The 18,861-nt window shown below is 35.6% G+C and overlaps 1 protein-coding gene across 7 annotated transcripts in view; it reads right to left on the minus strand.

The window, feature by feature from the left end:
• DYNC1I2 (dynein cytoplasmic 1 intermediate chain 2) overlaps positions 1-18,861 on the minus strand; it is a 32,587-nt gene that overhangs the window by 8,838 nt on the left and 4,888 nt on the right. For 5 of the 7 annotated variants that reach the window (XM_080398934.1, XM_080398933.1, XM_080398935.1 and 2 more), the window contains exons 4-10: positions 16,161-16,251; positions 11,772-11,831; positions 10,436-10,551; positions 1,728-1,817; positions 1,307-1,469; positions 1,116-1,215; positions 456-581 (exon numbers count right to left, since the gene is read on the minus strand). In XM_080398934.1, coding sequence (XP_080255060.1) covers positions 456-581; positions 1,116-1,215; positions 1,307-1,469; positions 1,728-1,817; positions 10,436-10,551; positions 11,772-11,831; positions 16,161-16,251 — 746 coding nt within the window. The remainder of the gene's footprint in view (positions 1-455; positions 582-1,115; positions 1,216-1,306; positions 1,470-1,727; positions 1,818-10,435; positions 10,552-11,771; positions 11,832-16,160; positions 16,252-18,861) is intronic. The other 2 variants (XM_080398937.1, XM_080398939.1) reach the window with 1 other exon arrangement.

Genomic DNA, 18,861 nt, shown 5'->3' on the forward strand with positions numbered 1-18,861 from the left:
AGAAATTTGCGTGTTTTTGTCTCTCATAAAACTATTAGAAAACCTCCATCGCCTTTTTCTGGACACATGTTTCTAGTTTTCATCCTTGCTCCATCTCCTCAGGCCATCTTCATTCTATTCAGTAAACTAAGCTCTAGTAGTATACAATCCCACTCAATCCCCTTACATAAAAACATTCCTTGTAGTTCAACTATTACACAAGAAAGTTTTTTTGTTTTAAAATAAATTAAAACAAGAAAATGAGTTCTCAAACAAGACTGAATTCCGAATGATGTCAGAAATTCTGAAACAAAATGTTTCTAAACTGAAATTCTAGCTATCAACATCTGTTTGCAAAAACATGCAGTTAAAGGTAATGCCACCCCAACTAAATCATTATGTTGACAAGCATAAGGAAGGCACTTGTCCAAGTTCATCAACATAAAATTGTTAAGCCTCCTGAGATGGAATCATACCTGGCAGTGAAAGACATACTCTGGGGTAGTTTTCTTGTACTTCATATTCCATACAAGGGCCACCCCATCAGGCTCATGAGGTGCATCCTCATTGTTGTTGTAAGAGGCTACAAGTAATTCTGGGTACTGTACAATAAGCAAAAAAGACTCAAAGTAAGCAAGATGATTAGCTAATGGTCCAGACGATCTTTATTTTCTTTTGCTAAAATACAGTTAAAAAAACCTACCGAAAACCAAAAGCCACCTTACAATATACATAAATGAGAAATTGTCAGTTAAAACTGTAATTGTTTCAAATTTAGCTCATAAACCAGCAATTAACATAGACATTAGTCTTGCTCTGTCTTTCATCATAACTTGTTTTTAAACATAAAAACCGGTACTCTTAAGTGAGCTTTTTTTAGCGAAGCTAACAGTTTACCTCTACAAAGTAGGCCATAAACCAGAAACAAATATGCCAAAGACTTTCTTCATAATATAAACAACCTTTTGCTATTTTTCATGAAAGATTAACAGCTCTGTCTACTTTCTGTGAACTATGGAGCATGTAAAGAACACACTTATATACAGCCTCTAGCAACTGTACTTACAGAAGGGTCAAGCGCATAGAACTAGAAGAATTTACGAAGATAACTGTTTAATGTAAGCATTAATTTTTACCTGAGATGACCAGTCCAAACAACTGACAACACGATGCTTTGACCAACGTTCATCAAAAAACTGCCTATTTAAGGACAGTTTTGCTCCTGCTTGAATCTCTCTAGAAAAGCAATTAGTAGATATTAATCTTGGATCACTTTTTAGTTGCAAGTATTACACATTCATAGTAAAGTATTCAACATTCACATTACCCTTCTTTGTCTTCTAAGTCTCTTCCACTGTAATCAAAGAAAATGTTGATTTGCTCCGAAAGAGCTCTTTCAACAATCCGTGTGGAGTGGTCAAAGAAACTTAAAAATTCTTCAGAATGCAAAATTTGTTGTTTTTCCTCTTCTGTAAGTTCATGAGGGGCAGCTGGAAGAGAATTACACGTATATTCTCTGGACAGCATACTTTCATCAATTCTTTCCAAGAAAGGAAACCGGAGTATTTACCAAAATGTTGGAAATTTTATTTCCTAACATCCATAGATTTAAAACAGTATTTATGTTTTATATTTTACTAGTTGATTGTTAAAATATAAATCAAATTAATTTCAGCTTAATGAAAAGAAAGTTAAAAAAATTATTGATGTCTTTTACGGTACACTGAATTCTTTGAAATGAACTGTACCTTCTTCCTCCTCCTCTTTTTTTAATGTTTTTTCTTCCTCAGGTTCAACTAATGGTTTTGGTGCGACTACATCATCTTCATCTTCCTCATCTAAGGAGAAACATTATTTTGAGACTGTCAATGTTTTTAAAGAGGAACAGTAACTTTCCATATGAGTCTCAAATAAGCTCATGTAAATGGTATCATTTAGCTTAAAATGGTTACATTTGTAAAATGTAGCCCCCAGGATAACATTACCTCAAACGAAAAGATCATTGGAACACTCTCTACACCTGGCATTTAGTTGCACTAAATTATGTACTTGTATAAACTGAAATAAGATGCATAAGAAATTGTAAAGAATCCAAAGTGGAAATCTCTTACAAGCATTTATGATTCCACACAAAACCATGTGGTGGATGCATGTTCTGTGTAACATACTGACACGTTAATGCTGTAGAATAAAGAAAAATCAAATGTCTAAAATAGTCTACAGAGCAGCTGCTTACTTGCGATCTGAAACCATCAGTCTAATGGGTCTTCACATGGCATGAAGATGGCTTACATTAGCTTTCAGGTTGCTATTCCAAGAGGCAAATTTTGCTAAAGATAATAGCTGGGAGATTACATTTTTTCTGTCATTCTAAATGCAAGTCTCATTACCTGTATCATGTTTGGCAATGAGAACTTTATAGCAAAATGTGTTTTCCCTAATTGCAATGAATAGCATAAAATGTTAATGTTCGCGAATACTGACGAGGTTTACAGCACTTTCTGCATTTCTACATTTTATTCTTTGAATACTGTAAACCAGAAAATAACTTTAAATTACTTGGTGTTGTGGAATATGCATTTCTTGGCCTTTCTTCGCCTACTTTCTAGAGTAAGCTTCTGAAAAGACTATTTTTATTGGTTAAACAGCTATGTCATCTGTTTATAAGGGAATGGCAGCAGGAGTTTGCTGCATGCCTCATCACAAGTAATGAGACAGTATGCAACAGGGACTAGGCTTGTTTGTTGCAGTCTTCTCCCTGACCCACGTTCAAAGTTATACAACAAAAGTAAAAAAAAAAAAAAAATACACACACACGCACACCAAAAAAAGAAAAGAGGGGGGGAAGGGGGGGTGGTCGAGAGATGGGAACCAGCTGCCAAGCCATGGTCCCAGCAGTGAGGCCAGCTGACTAGATAGCAACAACCAGATGGTACTGCTAGGATTGTCTCTCTGCTATGAGGTGGCAACGGGATGGCACAACATTTTTCTGCCTGACTGCTTCCAATCACGTCTTTCCCCAATGGCAAGCCTGTGCAATTACCAGCACTCCAGGAGGTCTACAGACAAGCCTTTACCCTGCAAACAAAATACAGCTTGTAGGCCCTACCAGCTGCCAAACCACACACATAGTGATAGGTTTAAAGAGGTCTGAAAATCTTTCTAACTCCATAGTATAGGCAATAAAAATATAACTGTACCTGCAGGAAAGAAAGCTTTAAATGACACTGTATAATGCACACAATAATACAAACTCCAACTTAATCAAAATGATAATGACGTATGCCAATCCTACATTACTTGAAATTGAGCGATTTTTACGTTCTGACAAGTTTACAGAACTAGGATAAGTGGCATGAATGATTTCAATATATGCTCATACTTTTGAACCAAATGGTGAAGGTTAAAATCTTTCCTTTCAAGGGCCTCAATCAGCCACAAAGGAAAACAGTAATCACTGTCTTTTCAGCCAGCCCAACCGCATTTGTCAGCCCTTTCTCCGTCAATGCAGCCAGAGCAATCAACCTGCCAAACATTCAGAATGGAAAAACAATCTGAAAATACAGGGTATAATGCACCTGCCAGTGAAAATGGCCATTTCAAGAAAAGCTAGTGATCTCAGTGACCCTGCTGAGGAGGCGGTGGTGCAAAGGGGAAAGAACGCGTAAAAGAATTCTTAGTGATCTCCACTCTCTTGCACATTGACACTTCCTTACAAAGCATGCCAATTACAGCTTTTGTGCTACTTAAAAAAAAATGAAAGCTTTTTTGGCAAAATAATCATGGAGAGAAACAGAAAGACACTGCTCCTTTTTAGATGGATTCACATGTACAGCGGACTAGTAATCTGAAAACTGTATAACTTGTAGCAATTCCAATAAAGAATGGAATGGATTTCTTGACGTCAAATCACTATAGGTGTAAACACTGATTAATTAAAAAATGTAATATGAGTTAACACACATGATTTTGCGAACAACAAATACAGGACCACATATTCACATTACAGCCACTTGGATAAAACCCCTCCTCTTGCATGCCATGCCAATCAATCCTGCAGATTTAAACGATGCCTTCAAATTTAGAAATTTGGTTTTGGGTCACCCTGGATACATTATTCTAGCTTGGGAAGTCCCAAATTAGAAATTTCAGCCCAATCCCCCATTAGTCATACTACACTGATTCTAAGTACCATTTTCAGTGACAGGAGTCAAATTCTTTTCAAATGCAGATGGTCAGCCCCTTAGTGCTAAGTGACCTCCTAATCTACATATTTTATTCAAAAGATCATATAGTTGATTGCTCCTGCCTTTTAATGTTTGAAACATAAATGGCATATATTATACAGCACTCTAAATTCCTTCATAGTACTTTCACTGCATACAGCCAGCTTATATTACTGCATTTAAATGCAGGATACAGCACTTATTTTAATATTCTCAAAGTATCAGACTTGAAATTGAACATGTCATCTCACTGTGATTTATCTGTAACTACATAAACCTAAAACCTTCCCTCTAAAGAAGAGTCATATGCAAACTTCATCATTAAGGGATCTGGAGAAAAAAAAAAACTAAGACCAAATAACACAACCCCCCCCCCCCCCCCCCCTACAAGTTCTTGACCTCATTATTCAAAACTAGGATGCTTTCTCACAGAAGTTTACAAACAAAAAAGGCAGCACGAAGCTTTTGGAAAACAAAAGAGGTAAGAAATTTTTGTCTTAATTACTCCTCGTGTCTCTCCTTTATCTTGAATTTATTTCGTAACAGGCCAGGTGCTGGTATTTGCAAGGAATTGGCATAACAATAATATATTACCCAGCAAATGCTGCAAGATTTGACATACTATTGCTGAAACAGTTCCACGTCTACTAAGTCAAGAACCCATGATCCAGTCATGTGTACTGCATTTATTTCAAGTCAGGTACATGAATTTGGAAACCTTAAAGGCACTGCCTAACTTCATCCTCCTTATTCGTTATTGACTGTACCCACTGACATTTTATGCCACTTCAATTGTCAGTACACAAATACAATTTCTCATTTAAATAAAGGCTGCTAAGACATAGAAAAATCATAAGGCCACAAAGACAGGAAATGGGACTCTATGTCACATCAATGTATGATGAATATTCATTATGATATGCTAAGCAACTAACTCCATGTTCCTTCTGACAGGTGAACAGGGGATCTAACGTTATAAACTGAGCAGTAAGGATTACATAAAAATAGCAGCTACTTTAATAGTGACAAATTTGTCAATGAATGCTAAAAAGGTTTAACGAACCACTTATTTTTTTGCTTTAACATCAAAATTGTGATGTATTTTGCCAAGACAGAAGGAAAAGCAGTACTGTAAATTAGACTGCACCTAGCAATAACACTAGAGTGAAGTTGCTGTTGTCTGCGTAATCTGTTGCTGCAGAGTAGGTTAATCAAAGTTAAATCATCTGTGAAATGGGTGGCTTTTGTTAAGCCAAATGTCTTCATATCACATTTTCCCATCTATATTTCACTGTATATTTAAGGTATGTACAGGATAATATATAAGAGGCCATTTTTCTTTTTAAATTATTAAAATGGAAAAGCACTGCATTCACTGCAACAACATCCAAGAAGCCAATCCTGTACAACAAATTGTTATTACTCAAGTCCAGAATTAAAAGGACAAAAATGCTTAATATTTTCATTCTCTGTCTTGTAGACCCTACCAGGCATTAGTTCCTCAAAGAGTAGAGCTAATTCAGTAATACTGTCTGCAGTTAGTTGTGATTGCACATGCACAATATTGTACAGCAGTGCTAAACAAGTATCCTGTTAGCCCAGGAAAAGCCTTAATTGTGACAGCTGAGCAGAAACACATTCCCCTATATGCCTGTCTTTGGATTAACTACTTCAAGGACTCCATAACACATCTTTACTCAGCATACTGGTGACTAATTTCTTTCCATGTGAATTTGAACAGTATGTTAACAAATCACAAAGGAAGAGATTGAACAGTATAGTGCAGAAGAGTATAGCAAGAAGTAGAGATAGGAAAAAAAAATAGCATCAATGATTATAGTACTCTGCGTGGTGACCGAGTCTGCAGAACATTAAGATACATAGCAGAGTTCACGTCTGAATTGCATCACTGTTGCCGATACTGCTTCTGCTGTCTGCTAGAAAGAAATGAGGTACAAAGAGAACGCAATTTCAAATGTATTTTCAGAGAGTAATCTGAAAATCTGCTGCCTGATACAGCATGCCAAATAGAGACTAAATAACAACCCCAATAACCAGTTGACCACAGTAACTAAAAAACCATGTCCACCAAAATTGGACAATGAGTGAAACAGGGAGCAGCGTTACATATAGCATCACAGCAACTGAGAAATGCATTTAGATAGTAGGAAAAGGGGATGGCAGAACAAGGATGCTAGGGAATGGAGCAGCCTAATCACAGGATGTTATGATGGCAACAAAAGTTATTGAAGTGTAGTAACAGCATAGAGGCATTAATGCTTAGGCTTATTAGTTATAAAGTAAGGGAGAACAGCACTGAGTATGGCACAGCACTTACCAAGCCAAAATAAATTTGATTCCTGAACAAAAAAGACTGCCATCACCACTGTATCACAGAATGACAAAATCCCAAAACTGAGTAACAGAATGTGCTAAGAGAACAAGAAAAGAAAAAACCTGGGCATATTTTCTCTGTTGTATTGCTCTGAACAATGAACCATTTCATTATTTCATTTCTTTTACATAATAAATAGAGAACAGAAGGGTTAGAAGACTACGGCTGTTGAAAAGTCTGGAGGAAAAAACCCAAGAATATGTATGTGTCAAGGCCAGGGGGAGTACTGAAGACAGATATGTGTCAGTATTTTCATCAAAGCAAGAAGTTTGAAAGCACAAGACTGCCACCCTGACACCACTTCGTACTGCATCTCTTTGCTACACCCTTAGGCTTTTGTATGGGACCTCAAGGAAAGAACAGCTGTGGGTTACACCCATCGTACAAAAAGTACGTAAAACAAGTATTGCAGTTTTACCTTCTAAGTCTACTTTGGATATCGGCACCTTATTATAAGAACTGTGAAACACATTTATTAACTTCAATTAATAGGGAAATTCAATATTCCATACTGTTCAGAATACACTGAATGACTTCCTGTGGCAAAAGACTTAGCACTCTAAAAATGACTCAATCTCTAATCAGAACAAAACTGATTTCTACGAGATCCTGACTCTATTGTTTTACAATATTACAAAAAGAATCCATCTGCCTAAGACAAGCAGTTTCTCAAATACTTGCAGGTCATTAGTACTGCAGTAAAAAAAAAAAAAAAAAAGGAAGTTGTGAGAACTGCTGTAAATGCCTCCGTCTCCTAAGGAATCTGTCACATTTCAAATTTAAGAGCTGAGCATAGCCTAAGAAAAAGACAAGGCCTATCTACTACTTTGGATACAACACTTCAAAGGGGTGGGGGTGAAGATCCGTAAAAAAGTCATACAATTCCAGCAGTGATACTTTTTGTCTTAACATAAAGAGGCTATATTGCGATTAGCACTGAGGTCACATTCTAGCTCTAGCATCTAGGGCTGCATCATTCTTTCATTACAAATGGAGACAACCACTGGCTCTTCAGTTGCAGCCAAGAAGCTTGTAACTGCAAGACAGGGTCAGGGGAGTTACTTCATATTTGAATATTGACTAGAATGGTGCAACATGTCCGCACTATACGAAAGCCTGAACATATAAACTTAAGTCTACCTCACTCCTCTATGGAATTTTCCTGGTTTGGATTTCTCAACTACTGAATGCAGTCTTTTCTATCAACTTCTGATATAAGTGACCTTTGCATTTTAAAACCAAGAGTGTTCAGGTAAAAGGTACACGATTTAAATTCAACTGTTTGTTACACTGAATCCAAAATCAGCATCTCCAAAGGCCAACTTTAAGTTGAGGATATGAAATCTCCCCTACGTAACTCACTCTGTGTTGCCATAATTGTTTCCATGACAATTAGGAACTGTTTTAGTTTAAAACTAGTTTACTCCTACCTCCTATCTGTTCCATGAAACAGATTGGTTGTAGTTTGAATGTTTCCCAATTCAGCTTACAATAAATGTAACCACAAACCATTGTGGCATACAAATGGAACAAAGATAACTGTATTTTTAGTTTGGTGTTTTATTGTGATGAGGTGTGCATCTGTCCCCCAAATGAGCACAATTCAACCTACAGCACAAGTGGACCTAAACCTGCAGAATGACTGCACAGCATATCTAATAAAACTGCTTCTATTTTCTTTGTTCAAAAGCACAGATCCAACAGCCTTATAAAATGTCAAGTTACAATAATTAAGAAAGGTTCAGTCCATTTTACAAGAAAGGCACACTGGATCTAACCTAGCTGAGATGCAACTTGTTGCTATACAAGGGAATTACTGAAGATTATTTGCATGTGTAAATTCAGTTGCAAGCTCAACTTTCAAGTGTACTTGGTAAGATTATCTTTAGTTTACAGTATACTCACTAAAATAAATTAAAACCACAACTCAGATTGTAAGAATAAGAATCAATGAGATAAATTATATTCTAATTTTATCTAATTGCACTCTGTGAAAATTCAGCATATTGCTTTTGTCAATTGTATTAAAGACTTCAAAATTTTCTTCCCAGAATCAAAATCTCCCACCTAGTGACTCCTTTCTTTTTGAAGGAAGCATAATTTTTTTTTTAAACCTACGTCCTATTTCAGATGTCACCATAAACTGTGAACATGGAACTTAATTACGAATGTGTTTAGGTACTCTTTAAAACAGACCTTAAAAAGACCCCCAACACTGAAATGATGAAAAAGCATCTGTGACTTCTGTGAAGTACACATATATAAAATAAATGGCGCGGGCCTTCAAGAAAACAGTATTTTTAGGGTGGAATAGATCAGGAGACAACATCTGTATTGAGAGCTTTCTGGTAAATGCAGAAATACATACAGATGACCCATCTTTACAACTCCACTATAGTAAACCTGAACGTGAAACTAAGATCATACAATCGCAGGCAATTTCCACTGACAGCAGGCAGTAGAAGTAAAACTCTTTAAGCACATGAACTACAAATTAACTCTTCAGATTCCATGAACCTGACAGAGAGCAGGAAAAAAACCTGAGGGATTAGAAAACTGAAAAGGGCACTGGAGAAATGAAAGCAGGAAAATCCCAAATGCCTGTCTGTGCAGGGATATAGATAAAATGAAGGAGGGAGCAACAGTCAAAGAAAAAGCATATCCTCTGTTATTCTGGATTACTGAATAATGAAGTTTGAAAGATCTGGTTTGTGTTCTGAAGACACACAGGTCCCTTATACTGGATATCCAAAGATAAGAAGGGAAGAAACTTCTCAACACAATTATTGCAATTTACTTCCTTTCTTTTCCCTCCCCATTTGAACTCATTCACAGTCCTTTGCATCTAATTAAACTTGCCAAAGTGACTTCAAGACTTCAGACAAGAGTGGCATACTGATGTAGATTAGAGCAACAACGCTGCATCATTTGTAATACACTTCACACTCTATATCATTTGTATTACACTTTCAGGAAATTATACAGTTTCTAGAAACACCAGCATAAGATTTCAGTTGAGTATTCCCTTTTTGTTTTAAAAAGTGTTTTTATTTCCTTGCATAAACACCCAAAAGTTCACACACCAAAGAGCAGGAAAATGCAAAACTATGAATGTAGAATTCAGTCCTAAATTTTTTAGCAAAGACACATACTCAGTCAGTCTTATTAAATAACTACGAGATTTTGTTGTACAATGCAAATAGGTCAGGATCAGTATTTTCATTTGGAGCTAAATTCAAGCGTTTCAACATCAAAAAGCAAATTCATTAACCAACTGTTTTCTTTGGAAAAAATTCTTTCCCAAAAAGCAAACAAGTCATGACTGAAAGAAAGCATAGGTTCAATTGCTGAGAACAGAAACTGCACAGGTTAATAAGGAAATTATTTCCTTCTATTATACTCAATGTAAAAAGCTCCAGGTACAAAACCTCAGATTCTTAAGAAGGGCTGGGGAGTAACTGCTAAGTTTTTTGTAAGGATACACAGCCTTCAAGTAATTTGTGTGTGGATTCTTAAGTGTCATAAATGCAATATATATCCCACTTTTATCAGTTGTCAGCTAATTAAGCAACTCTATGTCTAATCTGAATGTTTACTAGAAGTAAGAAAATACCATGTATTAGTAATAAGAGTAATGTTAAACGAGATGCAGAATCACAGTAACATGAATTTAATAATAGAATTTATATCAATTAGTTCAATTACCTCACATATCAACTTTCATTTACCTCATTAAGTTTCAAGATCACAGGTGCTGGTTCTAAATGAGACAGTCAGCACTATTATAATAAAAGAAAAGAAAAATAACTTTCGTAGTAAGAAGTTAATCATTCACCTTCCTTTGGCTGAGTCATAACAGGTGTTTGTGTCTCCTTTGTATATGTAACAATTTCTCGAGGAGGAAAGTCAACTTGTGTAATTTTGGCCATTCCGAGTTTAACAGGTCCACGTCTAAATAAAATTAATAGACAAGTCAGAAAAAACACTTAGCTTTATGAATTACTTCACATTTTGCCTAGAACAATACCCAAGTCATCATGTCACAGCACTGCTTAGTCAAATTTAAATCCAGTAAAAACTTTACTCTGAAGAAGTCATGTGATTATGACTAATATTTTGTTATCATTATTATCCAAAATCAGCAGCTATTTATACATTTGCAACAAAAAGAAAGATGTGGAAATATATATAAATATCTGGATTATAAGGTATAATTTTCAAGTTTTCTCTTTGTGGTTGACAAGAGTACTGCTACATATATGACACATCCTTATTTTCAATGGAACAGATCTGCTCACGAGAGTCTCGTTTGTAAGCACAGTTCTATGATTTTAAAGTTTAAGAACAGCTTAGTTATTCAGCAGGAAAAAGCATGTCCTAGCCCTTTTAACTTTGCTGCCCTTTTTTGTCTACCTCTGAGATACTACTGAGAATGCAGAACTGCAAGTCTAACCTGAAACCCACACATCAAGTGATTTACCCATAACACATTACTCCAGAATACAATACGGAAAGTCTCTGAGCTTTCTGACCTTAGCTTACAGAAGATCCTATAAACGCAGATATAGCCAGTATCAAACTACAATGTATAATGTACTTCCAAAAACCACACATTCATTCAGCCATTGCAGCTTCCTATAAAGAGCTAATTTTAGTATGTACTATTGTAATATTACAATGAATCAATTAATTTTCTTTTTATTATCCACCCCACTCCTAAGATAAAAGCAAAAGAAAAAGAGTAACCCCCTTTGAAAAGTTTTGGTGGGCTGAATCATAATTCTTTTAGCATGATATGGGTTTTAGTACATGCTTACAATGAGCTACAGCTTTTATAAACATATTCACAAGAAAAGATAGGGGTCACTTTTAAAATACAGTTATTCTAAGCTTTTTATTTTAAATAAATGACTTTTTAAAGTTTATATTTTGTCAAAGAAACTCAAAGAAAAACATGAATAGGTACGTTTTGTTACTAGACATAAGCATCTTATGTACATTGTAAAAATTTCCTATTGCAAGCAAACCGCACTAAGTCTAGGGATAGTGAATTTCTGTTACTTACAGAACAGTTTCTTAACAACAACTTGAAGTCTTCATGAAAAAATAAGCTCTTATATTTATTATCCATAAGTACATGAAAGAGGGAATATAAGAAATCTATGCAATACCCCAGATCGGAATCAGAGTGAAGCTGAAGAACTGATGGATCAGTATCCCAATGCAGCGTCCTGATACCCCAGGTTGAACAATCATGCAGCGTTAGCAAAAAAGGCCAGAGATTAGTGAAGCAAATACACACTATGAAATGCTAGAGTTACAGTAAGCTTATAGTTATTTCATTGTTCACAAGAAACAAAGCAATGTAACATCAGTTAAGGGAAATTCAGCAAACATTCAGTGCAATAATACATGCAGTAAATACAAAAGTTAAAAAGCAAACACAGAATTCAGAGCTATTAGAAAAGAATTAAACTATTTTAAAGATTGAAAGTTGAAGATCTGCAAACAAATGTAACCTTTATGAGAGGCAAATAAAAATATTTTAAATACTGACAAGAACCATTAAAAACTTCAAATCCCTTTTAAAATCAGTTCAGATTTGTTCATGTCATATGAAGACAGATTTGTTAACGTAATGCAATCTTGCCCAGAGCAGTAAATACGTGGAGGAAACTGTCATATTGGTAAAGGAAATGAGTCAACACATAAGCCTTTTGGTAGCAGGGCAAAAATGCATTTCCACTGGGATACAGAACTGCTAGAGTTTCCAAGACGTGACACTGCAGTAATTATGGGTTAAGCACTGCCTTGGGCTTGTAAGTGTCATCTGATTTAGAGCAAAGTCCATTTAAGATATTTAAATCTCTCAGAAATAGTGGGCTTCATATTAATAACACGTTTCAAAGTCATGTGGAATAATGAGCAGAAAAGATCCATTCCAAGTTTCTTCTGTATCAGAAGAAATATGGAGGGGGAAATAAATCTTCCCTCTCCTTTGATTTTTAGCCTTCACCCCTTCCCCACAAGTTTTCATTTAGTCTTAGGCAGAGTTTTAACACAAGCTTGTAAGAGGGATTAACAGAAGAGCATGCATGTTTTTTCTGAAGTTCTTAGGTGCTATTATTTTTGGGTTTAAAATCATACTTTATAACACATTAAAAAAATAAGGAATATGTAATATTTACTATAAGTCAATAAAAGGTAATTTTACATTTCTATCCCATACACGGTAATGTTCTTATAAACCAGGTGCAGAATTTCTAAAGGTAAAGTTGATCTCAAAAATGTACAGGCAATGCCAAAAAAGCTCATAAATACAGGTGTGTCATGCACTACCTTGTTCTTGTAGAAAGTATGCTTCAGAAGAATCATTAATTATAGTTTAATTAAGAATTACAAATCCACTGTATTCATATTTAGAAAATCATTCTACAAACTGCTATCGCATCCACAACAGTAGCGCAACACCTAACCCTCTAAAACCTTTCCATATCTTTTCCTTATCAGAAAACAGCCTTTTACCATAAAGTTAATTACTTTGAGTGTACTTATTCTTTAGGTCTCTGCTATTTTTCTTGACCAAATAAATTTAAGCTTGGAGTTTAATTTGGTGCCTGAGACTTCAAGCTGGGTATCGCTCATATGTTGTTCAATCATCCATTAAAAAAAAAGAAAAAGAAAGGCAACACCCAAATCACCACCACCTCTACCTTCATGTTGTTCTGCAAAGGATGACTTATCTACAGATCCAAATGCTGCATTACCACACCACCTGTCAAACATTTTCTCAACTTCTTCAATACACTTGAGACAAACTTGGAGAAAAGGGCTACAAATTTAAGAGGCTCCAAGTTTTGTGCCTGCTTAAAACCTAGCTCTTACTGAGGTAGCTTTCCTGCTTTCAAAGCATTCTTTTAACTTTCAACAGTTGCTTCAGTGGTACCAGGGATAGTGTGCCTTTCAAAATCGTTCAAATCAACAAGCAGTACAGCATATACAGTTAAATGTTTCTCAGAGATGTTATTTTAGAATAAACCTAAGATTCTGAGATAAAATGTACCTATTATATGTGTACCAAAATGATGTAAAATACTGTTCCTTTTGCTTTCCAGTTATTTGTCATGCCTTAAGTTAAATTAATTTATATACAAGCTTCAATGAATATAAGTTCCTATTCTTCTACGCATGCCCAAACTTCTCTGTATCCAAGCATATTCCTAAAACTTCCTATAACTCTAAAAAGTATTTTTGATATTTAAACTAATTCTATGAAGCATCCACATAACCAAAATCAACTGTATTAATTTCCAGTCTTGTATCTATACCTTTAACTGAGGAAAAGGAAGAAAGAACAGTATCAAACTGGGAACAAAAAATCTGTACTGATGAAAATAAAGACAGGAGGAAGTAACAGCAGGAACACAGTCTGAACTCTGCTCTAATTACTAAATAAGTAAAGTTACCAGCAAGATTCAGCATCACAGAGGAGAAAAGACTAAGCTAACAGAGCAGACAGTCTGTATATTTGCAGCATCACTAGAGAACAAATAGCCACAGATGGAAAAAAAAAAAAAGAGAGACCTGAAACAATATGCTAATATGAAAGGGTTTGTTTTAAGATTATCAAGCATACTGGTGGAACAACCTGGGCCTTCTAAAACATCTCATTTATATTAAAGCCACCTGTGAAATGCCAGGTATAATGCTAAGGGGATATCACACAGTCCAACTTTTGCCATTAACTTTCAGGTTCAAGTATATATGTACATTAGGAATGCTGTACAAACTTGTACTACTGGGAGAAGAGAAGAATGTTAGCCACTGGCTGGAGAATAAGCAAGGGAGACTCTTAACAGTGACTCTATCGCCTTCAATTTAGCTATACATTCATACCTCCACATGTTCAAGACCACAATCTTTTTATGCTTCCGCATCTGAGGAATTGTCAAGAGACAGACGTGGTTTTAAAGTTTACAGACACAGGAAGCTATAGAGGCTTAGGATACCAGTTTTCTCAAGGCTTCCTAAGAAAGTGTATGCATAGAACATTATGTTACTGTGTCCTAGGAACATACAATCGGAGAGCACAGTACACCTGAGGCAGATAAATTCCATATGCAACACGACTTTCAATTACAGATATGTGGCCTACAGACATAGTTTCATATTAAATGTAAATTATATATGAATGGAAATAAATTATTTTTTAAAAAGTCATCAACAAATAATTTCCTGTTTTTTCTTCTAGACAGTGAATTGAAATATATGATAACAATTTAATAAGCAATAATCACAGATTTAAAATAAAACTTGCTTGTTACTCAGTTAACGAACAATTACATTGGTTCTTTATTAACATGACAGGTGAACTTCAATTGTGTAATGAATAAGCTATGCACAAGATAGGGCACTGTTAAAAAAAAAGAAAGAAAAAGAAAAAGAAAGTTTGGGTTCACTGCCTGATGTCTTCTCTGTTTTAACTTAATGGTTGCTACTTAGAAATAGGTACCTTGCAACCTTTGGTCAGGTCATTAAGTCACTGATTTATTTTCAGATTAAGGTTCTATATAGTTATGCATGTGTAATCCACACGCATACAAGGCATTACTACAGTCTTTTTAAAAGATGTTTCAGAGAGGTGCAAGTATACACTCTTTCTCCAAAACAACTACTCATGTAAGCACAAAAGTACTGATAACTGCTTTAGTTACTGTGCTCTAACTAAACTTCATCCATAATGCATACTCAGTAAATTGTAGCTGCGTGAACTTAATTTGCCAAGAAAATGTACTTTACCAATACTGATATGCAAATACTGCTCTTATTTGCAGACTGTACATGGGAAATGGCAGAAATACCCTTTGGAAGTAGTGTTTCCCACCTATCACCCATATATTGCCATTTGGAATTCCTAGTTTAACAGAAATATTTATCTGACTCTTTTTAAAGCAGCATTTCTCCAACTGCCATGCACACAAAAAAGACAAAATAGATGTGGCAAGTACTAGAACTGAAAAAACAACCCCAACAACCTGTGGCTGTACTAACATGGCCAAATGAAAGAGGCTGAGTGAAATAATGAGAAATACTGTTCTAAGTAACGAAAAGCATAAAATTAGAAGCAATGCAGTTTGTAGACAGTATCTTCTCTTAGGCCAACTATACAGAGGGGGGAAAAGGAGATAGCCTATCATCCATACACACCCTCCTTTAGAAGAGGCTAGGAAGAGCGCCGAAGTTGGATTTTTCCAGTTTTCTATTGTCCTGAGACATTCATGCTTACAAGAACATTACCACAAGACATTCAGAATAATTTTATTTTAAATTTGCAAGTTTAAACAACTCTATGTTCATGTTGGCAATTTCAAATTAGGAAGCGTAGTTGCATTTTGAATTTTAAAGTAAAATACTTCTGTAAAACAATCACTGTTCACAGATTAAGTAACACTGTAACTTCATATTATTATATTATAATTAATTACCTTGATTTCTTCTAAAGCTTAATTATTCAGAATACAAGTACTAAGCAAAGGATTATGACAAGGAAAGTGACATACCTAGATCCAACGGCGCCATCACCAGAGTCCTGGCTTCCAGCCTCACTTGGTGTACTCACAGATTTGGAAGATGGAGAGGTAGGAGGAGGGACTAAATAGTGAAACAGACAGGTATCCGCTGTTACTACTCGCAGAGGTTGCACAGCTTAGGATGTTTTCAAATGAATTTAACATGAAGTATTAAAAAAAAGCAATGGCAAACAAAAAATACATGGATGAAAATGAACAGTAGAAAGAGAGGGGAAAAGACAATGTTAACAAATCATGCTGGACTTCCATGCAATTGTTTGGCATTTATGCATCTAGAGTGTAAAAAAAAAAAAAAAAAAAAAAAAAAAATACATGGAAGGAAAGACGTTTAAGAAAAATGAATTGAAAATATATTTTTAAACTGAACTTCTGACAAACGATGGCATCAATTTTCAAAGGGTAATTTCTACTAAATCATGTTGCTTAAACTTAAAAGGAAGACAGTGGTTAATGTAGCTTTGACATCAGTTTTTCTTAAAAATTAGACACTGAATGTATTTAACAGGCAATTTTGTTTCAAAATATATAAACACCAAAGCATGGACCAAAAAAGTGGCTTTGTCATACAGCATACTGTTATTTTTGTTCTAGCTGGAATCAAATCAATATAAACCCTGCATAGTACAACAAAGTTTCTAGTGTTGGGTTTTGGGGGATTTTCATGTTTTCTTTCATTTTACTTGACAAACAGTCTAGTACTGTTGTATTGAAACTTCCTTTGAAGTCAGTTCATTTTCAACATGTAGATGACGACTGCAATCAAAGAGCAACATGCTTCTTGGAACTGATACATAATAGTGAATGATATCATGCAATCTGATACACACATGAAGTTATTTCAGTATTTCTTTCAACTTTTCTTTTTCAAAATGGTTAAACTAATTATTTAATGAAACTTAGGCTTATGCTTAAGAATCAGGGGGGTTTTGAAGGCCCTTATAATATTATTACAAGCAATACATAAAACATTCATAGAACACATCCATTCCTTAGCAATCCTTAAGTCAACCGAACACAAGTTACAAATATAAATTGGTATCCATTCTGTCAGGGGTCAGACAAGGAAAAGTTCTGAATTTAGAGCTGCAATGTTCCTACAGAATTCCCACAATCACAAGTATACTTTAAATTCTGAAGAATGTTCCCATCCAGTCCCAAAACAGACATGGCTCTGGCTGCCAAAAATTCCACCCTAAATTTACAAAAATCACAGTGAATTCTTCAATTTAATAAAAATTCATTCCTCCCACAGGAAGAGATTTTCATACAGATCTAGAGTTATATCTCAAATTCATATATGCACACACATAGATTTTATATTTTATTTAAATATGGGTATATATAAGAGCACATATATGTATTCTTCAGCTTATCATTATTATCTACTGAATAATCTATACTAAAGGAAATGTCCATAGGCCTTTATTCATACATTATTTTTATGCGTTATCAGAAAAGATGAGATTTTAACGTCACCCTTTCTTAACCGAATAGGTGACACGAGAAACGTGTTGCTGCTGTTGACAAGTCGGGCAGCTCCAGCGAGCAGCCAGCCGGCCAAGGGACCCCAGGAGCTCCGGTTTGATGCTACAACGCCCTCTCGTGGGGCAAACTGCCTTCAACAGAGTCTTCCCATTAGCGAGGTGGGAAAGACCAGGAGTCTTACGAAAAGACCATGCGAATTTCCACCAGCCCCAGCACAGAATGAAACTATAATACCTTCCTGGAAGTCGTTTCGGTTCACTAACGTATGGCTTCTTATATAACGAGTATGGTAGGTATCAAAAGTGTACTCGCATCGATAAGGTCCCTTCTCCCATAAGAGCTCCCTCTCTCCGGCAGTTTACAGGAATTGCCTTAGGGATTTTTAGTACGATTTTCTGTGAATTAATCTAATCTCAAACTATCCACTATACGACAATGCAAGCTCAATCTATCTGCACACCAAGCTGGTCAGCTGTGAGCGAGCTTCAGTTCAGGAATAAGATCACTGTAGTATCACAGTTTGCCAGTACCCAGTCAGCAGAGCCAGCCTGTGCCTCAGGCACAGAACTGTGAGTAGGGCATTTTAGCTCGATTTAGGATACAGATTAGATCTAGGTATCTTGAAAAGGAACAGAATTAATTCCCTGTGAATCTGTGTACGTCGAAGGGTGTGGTTAAATAGATGCCTAATAGAATTAAACAACACTTGCAGGGGTGTGACTCAGTGTCAGCACCTCAAAGAGCTTTCAACAAACAGCTACTCAAAGTCTATCAATTACTTGCTTTAAAGACTGTCTACACTGTAGTTTTCAGATTCTCCGTCACAGATTTTTTTAAAAAAATAAATAATCAACAACCACCACCATACGCATTTCAGCAAGTCTCATCAGCTGCCTTAGTAAAACCTCACACAAGAAAGTGTTCAACTATTAGTCTGCCAAACAAAGTTTCTACTAGATGAGAACTGGTAACTTTAAGTGCTGTGCACTAGTGCCAAAATAACCCAAATGCAGGCTCTAGTCTGTGCGAACAGTTCAAATTACTAAAAATGACTGCTGTGGCTGTTGGAATGGGAACAGCTATAATGCTGTTTATTCCACATTCACTTTTGAACACTTGAGGACTATGCAAAAGCAATTATGAAGACAGAATCACAGATGAGCATATATATAAATTATTTTATTTG

The sequence above is a fragment of the Falco punctatus genome, assembly GCF_963210335.1.
Source record: "Falco punctatus genome assembly, chromosome: 8".
NCBI classification, from domain to species: Eukaryota; Metazoa; Chordata; class Aves; order Falconiformes; family Falconidae; genus Falco; species Falco punctatus.